The sequence below is a fragment of the Physcomitrium patens genome, chromosome 11 (assembly GCF_059467195.1).
Source record: "Physcomitrium patens ecotype Gransden chromosome 11, ASM5946719v1, whole genome shotgun sequence".
Taxonomy (NCBI): Eukaryota; Viridiplantae; Streptophyta; class Bryopsida; order Funariales; family Funariaceae; genus Physcomitrium; species Physcomitrium patens.
In genome coordinates, this window is record NC_143420.1 from 7053115 (window position 1) to 7064515 (window position 11401).

An 11401-nucleotide genomic window follows, 5' to 3' on the forward strand; every position below is an offset into this window, starting at 1 on the left:
CTTGATTTTCAAAAATCTTCCAATGAAACCGAACTGGTAACCTTGCAAAAGCTTGAAAAACTAGCTCCCCCCCGATTCCCCCGAAAAAAACCTCCCTCCCTAAAACTATATTCTCCCCTAACCTTATCCTCTGAATTTCTTCAATCTTCCATCTTAGATCCGGAATTGGCTCCCGCCGTCAGAGCTTAGATCCAAAATTGGCTCACGTCATCAAGGCCTTCTCCTCCGTTTTTACCTTTAAGAGATCCATTTACTGTAAACAACGTTTTCTGAAACGGCATTGAGAATAGGACAGCCCAAAACAGAATCGAAACCCCGTAATCGGGACCACATTGAGTCGCCTGACCAATTCAGGTCCCATATTGGGTAAGATGCCCATAGTAACCTGGATGCTCGCATAATTGGGTCAAATTGGTCTTCGCGTCAGACTGACTGAGGCCCGTAGTAAGATCCGGATTTTCTCGTAACTAGACTGCATTGGGTTGCCCCACCAATACAGGTCTCATATTAGGTAAGAGGACCCAGATTGGATTCTCGAAATTGGATCCAATTGGCTCTTCAAACCCGTCGTGTGAATTGGTCCTTCTCATCCTGCTAACTCCCGTTATTAGAATCGAATGGAGCATTTCAGTATGCCCCGGCTGACTGTAACGGGGTGACTGAACCTGACCACTCAGTATTTGCGCTGGAGTTGGTCGATGCTCCCAATATTCGAGGTAACTGAATATTAATAAAATTCCCCTTCTTTTTTTTATTTTCACTGTATACTCGTGTTACAACACGACAACGCTTCTCGTTCAGTAGTAGTGTAATTACGTTTAGCAGCCACCAATTGCCGACTATCATAATAGATAGGATGACCAGACCCTGGTCATCCTTCTGACTTAGCACCGATCCAATACCCACATTGGATGCATCAACATACACATGAAAGGGCTCGGTCCAACGAGGGGCCACGAATATTGGTGCAGAGACCAATTTTGACTTCAATGCTTCAAAGGCCATAGTATACTCCATGGTCCAGATGGGACTAGTCCCATCTAACGAAGGTTTCTTTAGTAAGTTCATTAAAGGTTGACAAATAACAACAAACGACCGAATAAATCGTCCATAATAACTGACATGGCTGACGAACCCTCGAACACCGGAGACCGTCTCTGGTCTGGACAAGTTCATCATATGTATCACTTTATCTGGATCCATAGCGATACCACGGCTAGAAACAATATGTCCCAATAACTTTCTTGATGGAACACCAAATTGACACTTATCCAAGTTCAACGATACCCCAAACTTAGCACACTGAGCCAAATATTTGTCAAGACAATTAAGATGATCTTATTTTGTACTGAATGCACAAAAGTCATCTAAAAAGATCTCCATAAACAGTCAGAGATAGTCTTGGAAGGCCTGAGTCATCACTCTCTGAAACGTGGCTGGGGCGTTACATAACCCAAAAGGCATCACGTAATAAGTGAATGTGCCCCAATCCATAATAAAGGTCGTCTTGAGCTGGTCTTCCATTGTAATTTGAACTTGATTATATCCAAAAAATCCATCTAGGAACGAATAACATTCTTGACCTACTACAGCGTCCAATATATTATCCGTGAAGGGCAATGGGAAGTAATCTTTCTTAGTGGCCATATTAAGTTTTCGAAAATCTTGACAAATTTGGATTTTTCCATTCTTTTTCAATACCATCACGATTGCAGAAACCCACTCACTATTTGGTACTGGGTAAATAAAACCAACCGCAAGAAGCTTGTCTAATTCCTCCTTCACCATGAGGGAATATTTAGGATTAAGGCGATGTTGCCTCTGCCATACTGGTTTAGCGTTCTCCTCTAAAATGATACGATGCTCACAGACTTCAGTGGGAATATCTTTTAAATCATCATAAGTCCAAGCAAAAGTGGATTTATGATGCAAAAAAAATTCGGTCCAGCAGGTCAACTCTTGTTCCTTAATACCTTCGTAGACCTTAATTGTCCGAGATTTTGTTGTAGTCGCCAAGTTGATAGTTTGATATAAAGGTGCAATGGTGATGTTCTGTTTCAACCCCCGCGCTGGTTTAAAGTCAGTCGATAAGTTTGATATGTATGAAGTATTGAATCCTGTGTCCAAGGTACTAACATGGTGCACATCATACTTGGTCATCCAATCAGTACTAACATAATTCGAGTTTTTCGAGTCCGTCGGGTATATCAAGTACTCCCTTGGACCTCTACATTGGTACACCACTCCAAAGTGTAGTGTTGCCTCCACGGGTGCCTCCATAATTGCTGCTACTGCGTCGTTATTGGAGCTAAGGTCATCATCCAACGTTAATTCTGCTGCTGGCAATTGAGACTCCTTGTGATAGTGTACTAGATACATTTGTAACATCATTTTGTCTCTGTCCTTGCCAATTGTCAAAGTACCCCAATCCCAATCATTCTTAACCTTTGCTTGATAAAGTCAGGGTTGTCTCAATAAAATTGGATATCATAAAGTCGAACGTTATAACCGAAAGACGACATAGTCGATTTCATATGCAATACCGAGAATTATAGTTTGAACACTCCGTAAGATATCCATTGGTTTAACCCGGCTATGATCTGCCATCCATAATACCAATATCGTGGGTACTAAGTATTCTAAATCTAAAGCATCCATTGTATCAGCGTTCATTAAATTGATACTGAAACCACCATCCACCTGAATACCCGAGATCATAACACCGTCAATCGAAACATCGATGGTTGGTGCACCTGAGTCAGGGTTCAAACTGACTTCATAAACTTCTTTATTACGATGCTTATGTCGTATTAATGATGAATTCAATGTAGAACGACACTCTGGTGCAATCGCTAGAAGTTGCTTCATAGAAATAGAAGGCCGAATAGCATCCAGATCCTTCAAAATATCATAGGATTCCATATTTAGGATAATTTCCAATGTCCTCTTTCTTTTCATTAGTTTGAGTTTAACTCCGTGAGATAAGATATTCTTCTACCCTGGACTCGGAATTGGAACAACAGCCGAGGCTTCTTTGGAATTTTCGCCCCCAAGAGGATCTTTCAATGGATAGGACGTTTCTCGGAACTGCGTAGAGATCGAAACTGCTTGGAACGAAACCGAAGCCTCTGTAATTGGGACCTCATTGGGTTGTACCACCGAGTCAGGTCTCATACTAGGTACAAAGTTCGTAACAAGACTTGGATTGGATGGTCCTCTAATTGGGTCAAATTGGTCTTTCGCATCGGGATTATCCAAATGTTGAATTGGTCCTTTTTCCTTTTGCTGACTTCGGATAAGAACGGCTTGGACACCTTCCACCCGATTTATCGGAGAATTTTGAGGACCTCGATTTATCTCCTCAAATTTTCTTTGGCTTTGGATTTACTGATCCCGATTATTGACATTGAACGGAGCATTACATTGTTGATACGTATGCCCCGACTGCTTACAATTCCCACAAACTTGTGCATAATCGTCACTGACTATGAGATTGGGACATTCATTGGCATAATGACCAATCTGTCTGCAACGAAAACAACGAAGTGGTCTTCTTGCACCCCCATCAGGCATATTAGGTGCCTCCACCGATATATACCTACTAGGCTTATTTCATGTAAGGTAAGAAAATGATTCTAGTTGTCCCGTTGGTACTGAGGGAACTTGGTTTGATGACATCGATAGAGCATATTACTGATACCTATGCTGCTTCTTACTGTAGTTCTGGGGGTTCGATGCAGATCCCTGATTAAAATTGGAACTTTGAAAGTTATTGAATGCTCGATTTTGTCGATTAAATCGATTTCTATTCTATCCAAACGTATTTCCCGTTTGCACTTGATTGATGTCCCACTGGTTTGGTGGGATCATAGTCTGATTACTAAATTGTTGTTGTTGTCTTTGCCAATTCCAACAATTTGTTGTTAGGTGCTTTCCTCCGTAAAATGTACATTGATCCATTATTTGTGAAGGTGAGGGGCATTCTGTTACAGAATGACCGTGGCCCTTACAATTACTACACCATATATTGGTTCTAGTATCGGTAGGCTTTTGGGTCTTCTCCTTATCTTTAGCCATATTGACGGCTATTTCTTCCATTTTCTTTATCAAATTCAATAACAAGGTTTCATTAGAATCTTTTAGGACTAACATTATTAGTATCTCTACTGTAGTTAATGCTTGTTATTGATACTGAAAATATAGAGCATACGCTGTTGTCATGTTTGGTGGTATAGCTTGCAATGGGGTGACATTAATTGGCCCTTGAATATTGGTATTAGAATTGGCCCTTCTTTCTAACATCCGTAGATAACTATCCATTGATTCGTTCCAAGTCGGATTTTGATATCTACCTTGAATTGGAATCATCGTGGCTCCTACAGTTAAAAATTGATCATAATGGCATTCCTCCCAAACCTTGGCTCTATTAAGGGATGCAGCCATCGTAACGGGTTGAGCTTTCTTTATAAACATTTTTAGCTCTGGTGGGTGCAAACCATTGATTAATATGGATAAGATAAATGCCTCAGGTATTTGGTGATTCAGCCACTTATTGAGTATATCAGCCACTCGGCCATAGTACGATTCCACCGCCTCCCCTAGGATCATTTTGTTATTCATTAACCTCTCTCAAAGGCAGTCTTCAAAACCTATTGGCCGAAAATGAAATAAAAATGCATTCTTCAATGCTTCCCAATTCGAAAATTGACCCACTGGTTGGCGGTTATACCATTCAAACGCCATATCTTTTAACGTCGCTGGCAGCCATCGCAACCAAATATCTTCAATTCTGCCATTATTAGCTACACATGCTGTAAGAAATTGAGACAAATATTGATCGGGATCCGTACCCGATACTAGATCGAAAAATCCCCGAAAAGTAGATAGTGGTGCAACACTAGTCATACGATCGCCTACTGCACCCATTTGTACTGCAATCGGAATGGCTGATCCTCTTGACGCCATTGAATTTCTTATTCCGCTAAACTCCATTTTAAAATAATCTCTATTTTTTTTTATTCTAATTTCCGAGCTCTCAGTGGTCCTCGATTTACTGTTATTTTTTGCAATTAGTTTTATTGGTTGAATTGTAGGTGAAAACGTCGGATCTTGAAATACAATATAGTTATCTTTATTGGCGACTAATTTGTGCCATTCTGAAGAGCCACTATTGCTCGTTTCAGCGGTACCCTCTACTGGAAAAATACCCAATGGAGTACCAAATTCTTCTACGCCTCTTTTTCTTTCAGTTAACGACCTCAAGATTTCCACTGGAATGTTAACAAAATTTCTCGCAAGTGTTCTTAGCAGTTTTTCTAGTGGTACATATGATTGCAAAATTAATAATCTATCCGGTTCTTGATATATTTGGATGCGTCGACAAGCTTACAACCATGATTTAATCCAATTCTATCGATGCTTCCTTTTAAGATTACGTTCTTGCTCCTCTCTAAGCAAGTTCCTTCCTTGCACTCTTCCCTGTCTTTCTCTCAATTGATTTATTTTCCTCGATGCAATGCTCTCGTTCTTATTAACCATAATCTTGCTTCAAACACTACTGAAATCGTCTTCCATTGCTAATTTTCTCACACGTTTGGTAATTAATTCTTAACACTCAAAGCTATTATCACTCACTGGCAGCGGCGCCAAAATGAGATTACTCGTTTTACTTATTCCGAAAGAAACCTCCCAGAATAAATCTGTATAAGGAGATTCGAACATGGAGAATGACTAGTTGCTTAAGCGTTCACATTAGGGTCACACAATCAATTACCTCCTGAATGTATCGTCTCTATTTCCAATATCTGAACACATAAGGAAACTATAATCTCCTCCTTCACCTTATCGATCTCTTCCTTACAATAATTCAGTCATACCAATAACTACTATTTCCACCAATATATTCACCCTCATAATCTCCAACTGTAATACTGCGCCCTCGTAGCTTTCAGCACACAATTACCCTCATTCCAATCACTGGAATTCTTCACACAAAACTGCCATTCACATTACAATGTTTCACACAAACACAGTCTCATTCTCTCTACTGAACTACAATCAGATTTCAACATTCAATCTTTCTTCTTCTCAAATAATACCAATCACATTTCCATTCCATAATTAACTTCACAATATTTAGAAACTCTCAATCCTCTTATTCAAAGATAATAACAAACAAAAGAAAAGAAGTAGCACCAAGCTTACTTCGGCTCACACTATCACAACGATGGCCCTCGGCTCATGACTATCACAGTCTGGCACCTTAATTAACTTCTACAACTCCTATATACTTTCCCTTGATTCTCAAGATTCTAACCGTAATTCTGTAATTAACCGCTTTTAATAACTAAATCACTCATCCGTCCTCCTGAATTTCCTATTATATGGACTATTAATATATTTTATCAATATCTTTCAAAAACGAATTAATATCTATTCTACAGTCTTGTTTCAAGACTTTCTAGTCTTCTTGTATTTGGCAATAGTCATTCTAATTTAATACATTATTTTCTTTGAGTGACTTTTTAGTCTTTTTGAATGACATAAGAATATATTGAGATTTTTTTTTTTTTTTTTTTTTTTTTTTTGAAATTCATATCCTTGATATATGGTAGTAATAACAAAATTTTGGTGATATTTGATAGATAACAAATTGTAATGACACTAGCAAAAATTGTATTGATATGAGCAAAATTTTAAATTAAGTGCATACTACAATATAATATCCATCCTTTATGTTAGATTTCATGTCATTTTCTATCAATTTATTTAATTGATTCAATAATTGATAACTTTATTTTATTTTTTCTTGATTTTGATAATTATTAGGGTTCCAAAATTGTTATTCTATTTATCATATGATCTTATTTTATTTTTTTGTTCTTTCCTTTTGTTAGTCTCTTAATTTATATATTATTGTATTTATGTTTCACACATTTAAATATACAAGCAAAATCTTAATAAATTATAGTTTTTATCTTTGAAAAAAAACATGAGTGTAATTTGAAATATTAACATGTTAGAATCCACAAAACAATTACAAGGTTGAAAAATTGGTCACATTCTTGAACTTATTTTTTATTATTTAAATTCTCTACAAAAATCTTTTTGCTTTTACTCAAAGTTGATTCATATGTAATAATTATATTAATATATTTTTAACTATAAACTTTATAAGTCATATTGTATAATTTGGATTTATAAAAATTACATATAAATATATTTATTTCTTATATAAAATAACTCATGAAGATAAACCAACAAGATAAATTAGAAGAGATAAAAACCATTTCTAATTGGTTGCATATCTCATTGTTTTCATCAAAAGTGAATTAATAACTCAACTTTTGATCAATGGATGATCAAAATCTGCATGTTGTTGTTGCAAATTGCTAAGAGTAGCACTATGAGGTTATTAGGCGTAGAACTTGGAAGCTCCTAATTGTAGTTATTAATAAATATTTTCAATGAATATTTTTTTGTAGCTAAGAGCACGGGTTTCCAATAGTTAGTTATAAAACATAAACAAAACATAAGACAATGAAACATTGACAATCCATCAATACAAGATGTATAGTAATAGAGTAAAAAAACTTAGAAATATGTTGCAAAGGAAATGTACAGTATAGGACAAATACAAAAATAGGTCCCATATTTTGCATTATTAGAAGTGGGTGCTTTAACCATTTTCTTAACTGGAAATTCTTACCAGGATCATCCCACCATATAATAACCTGTTTAAATTTAAGTATTCTTTGTATGTTATTATATATATATATATATATATATATTTGTTTTCTTAGTCTAAATATTATCTTTGGTTTTGTTTCAATCTATTAACACTTTAAATTTATTATTTTGCTAAACACTATTCCGAATAAAATTAAAGACCGCTCTTCCAAACTTCAAACCGTAGCTAAATCATGTGTCGACCTATCTAACATTCACATGTTGCTTGATTTTCTTAGTTCTATATTTGTAAAGTTTCACTAATTAGAAGTAAGTTTGAATGAAAAGCCATAGAAACAATCTAAAAGTAATCAGAATTAATATAGTATCGTCCAAAAAGAAAAGAAAAACAATGAACAAAACAAAACAATTACAGCACAGAACTTTAATATGAAAAATATACAATCGGATGCTGTGAGTGCAATCTATAACCACAATTACATAGTAAAATTTGCAAAAGCAAAAAAAATCCTTTTATTCTTGCATCTACGTCTCATTTTTCAATTTACATCTACAGCCTCAACAGTCGCACTATATTAGAATCTTAATGAAAAAACTTTCATAATATTAAAACTGAAAAAAAGCAAAACCTTTGCTCCCTGCGGCACAAACGCTGACTCATTACGAAAGCTGCCGCTCATGCCCACAAGGTCTTGTGCCCTCGCGAGGAGAGACGTCTTCGTGCGGGGCGAGGAAGGAGGCCATGAGACTGGGCGAGAGGCGTTTCGGAGTAGTCTCGGCAGGAAGCGCACATGCTCGCAGAGGGAGTGGAGTGTAGAGGAGAGGAGAAGAGGCGATGGCGGGGCGGGGAGCATCGGGCCCCGTGGTGCGGGCGCTGTCGCGAGCGGCGCGTGCGTTGAAGCAGAGGCATGGCGGTGATGCGGAGGCCGGAGTGGTGCGCGCGTTGGGAGCGAGCGCGCAGCAGCAGGAAGGCAATGGTGAGGGTTATGGGGTGAGGGGATTTCGAGGGCTGGCGCTGGTGGGCGCCGGGACCACGGGGCTTCTCGGGCTGGCAGGTGTGGCGTACGCCGATGAGGCGGAGCACGGGCTGGCGCCACCGCAGTACCCATGGTCGCACAACGGCGTGCTGAGCGGGTACGACCACGCTTCGATCCGGCGGGGGCACCAGGTTTTCCAGCAGGTGTGCGCGGCGTGCCACAGCGCGTCTCTGGTGGCGTATCGAGACTTGATCGGGGTGGCGTACACTGAAGATGAGGTGAAGTGCCTGGCCGCGGAGGTGGAAGTGGAGGATGGTCCGAATGACGAGGGCGAGATGTACATGCGGCCTGGCAAGCCGAGCGACCATTTCCAGAATCCTTATCCGAACGAGTCGGCTGCTCGATTCGCGAACGGCGGGGCGTACCCGCCGGACTTGAGCTTGATCACGAAGGCGCGTCACGACGGGCAGAATTACGTGTATGCGTTGCTGCTGGGGTACCGCGAGCCGCCTGCGGGAGTGTCGGTGCGGGAGGGTTTGCACTACAATCCGTACTTTCCCGGGGGCGCGATCGCGATGCCGAAGATGCTGACGGACGGGGGTGTGGAGTACGAGGACGGGACGGCGGCGACGGAGTCGCAGATGGCGAAGGACGTGGTGACATTTTTGTCGTGGGCAGCGGAGCCGGAGATGGACGAGCGGAAGCTGGCAGGAGCGAAGTGGATCTTCGTGCTGAGTTTGGCGCTGCTGCAAGCGGCGTACTACAAGAGGTTTAGGTGGGCACCGATAAAGTCGAGGAAGCTGGTGTTCGATGTGGTGAACTAGAATTGGGATGCGCGGAGGGGGCGAATTGAGGAGATGAATTGAGGAGGATGCAGAGGGAACAGCGGTGGGGAGGGTGTTGGCGACAATGCTGGTGGTGGAAGATTATTTAAATTAGGTTTAATCTTGAAATTGGCAGATAAATACACGAATATTTTTCTTCTAGCCTTGGCATTCGATTCGGAGGCAGTGAATGGAATGAAATTGTCTGATTCGCGAAGATCTTTAATGTAAGACTATAGTGACAAATGACGAGTTTTCCCTCGATAATGATAAAGTTAACTTCTCGTGACCTTTAATGTGAAGGTAGCTTTGTTTTGTAGTGTATTAGGTTTGTTGTGTTTGTATTTTGTGCCCCTGTATCTATTGTGTGGAATGTTTTGGAATGGTGCGTCATCAAACCCTTATTATGCAATATTTTGGAGTCAAGTGTTTGCTGCATTGATGAATCTACAGCATTTCAAGTTGTTTAGAAGGAACCACTGAAAAGCGCCGAGTCGTAATTCTTCCTTGCTGCAATTAGGGCTGTGATGCGTGTTGTGTTTTTGGTGTTGGAACTCAATTCACCTGATGCAGTAAATTGTCTATCTCTTGTTCGGAGTTTCCGTGTGTTAGTCCTAGCTCTAGTGCTGCGAGAGTGCTGGAGAAGTATCATTTGGTTAGGTGCATGTTTAAGAAGTATTCTTCTTGTTCATTATGTTTGCCATCTAAAATTTCTGACGATTTACATCGTAATTGTTAGTTGATGGCACAAATGTTTTGTGTGTCGCTGCCATGTTGGCTTCGCTGTATCGTTTTCTGTGAAACTTGCTTTAGCTGTATTGCAGTATTTTTTATCTAGCTTTTTCAAGCATCTTAATCGAGTAGGCAATCATCACATTCTAATTCTACAGGTGCTGTCGTAGTCCTGGTTTTTGTTTCTTGAAGCTTAGGGTTATCGTCCATGACAGTTAATGTTTGATGGCACAGACTGGGAAGATTCATGAATTTCAGGTGCTTTGTTTCTTTTTGAATTGAAGTTTTGATACATGTTCATTTTTATGTTCAGTACTGAATGTTTGTTTTTCAAGTAGGTATATTACATATACATTTGACCCATGTCCTTTGATTTCTTCTGATGTGTTGAGTCTGGCAGGCCCTGATGCTATCAGTGTCCTTCATATTCTTTACATAGAGCACAATGGACCCTCTGTTGGGAGAATTTATTAAGTCTTTTATTTTTATTTCTTTGAACAGTAAGTACAAATACTGGGAAGGGAAATGAGACCACGTGAACGATTATATTGTTTTCATAGTATATCTATGAAACATGCATTCTTGCGGTGAGGTTGCCATGGAAGTTAGAATTGCAGGATGCTTGGGTATAGGAGTGTCAACCTATCCATTCCAACTTGCATTCTTGTTAGTGTCTCGACTTCTTGGGTGTCCATGAATATATAGTTCTGTAAATTGATGGATGACTATCTTTTGTTTTGTTTTTGGGAATAATAATGTCACTTGAGCAGCTCATGAATCTAAAGTTTGATTTCTAGTCATTTTACAATACTCTACAGTAATTGAATAATAAACAATACCTGGTTTGAATTTTCATCCGTATAAATTCACAACCTAAACATATTACTTTGGAATTTGAATTGGAACGTTGGGTATTGCAATGAAAGGATATCGAAATGGCAGGTTCAGTGTTTAATTTTCACAACTTAAAAAAAGTTTGAAATCTAGTACTAAAATTGTTAAATACTGTCTTACCGAACCACACCAAAGAAAACATAATAGTAAAAATAGAATACTGGTGTTCAAACCCTGCGAAAGAATCAATTTCTGAAAAACTTTTCTTACAACTACTACTTATTCATCCTCAAAAACACGGATGATTACAATGCAACTTAGTCCAATTGTATGTAATATAAAGTT

The 11401-nt window shown here is 39.1% G+C and overlaps 1 protein-coding gene across 1 annotated transcript; it reads left to right on the forward strand.

Moving 5' to 3' along the window:
* The first annotated feature begins 8365 nt into the window (after positions 1-8365).
* Positions 8366-9792, forward strand: LOC112288157 (cytochrome c1-2, heme protein, mitochondrial). Its single transcript, XM_024532042.3, has one exon. It carries the CDS (start codon positions 8525-8527, stop codon positions 9488-9490), a length of 966 nt encoding a protein of 321 aa, XP_024387810.1. The 5' UTR covers positions 8366-8524; the 3' UTR covers positions 9491-9792.
* Positions 9793-11401: the final 1609 nt, after the last annotated feature.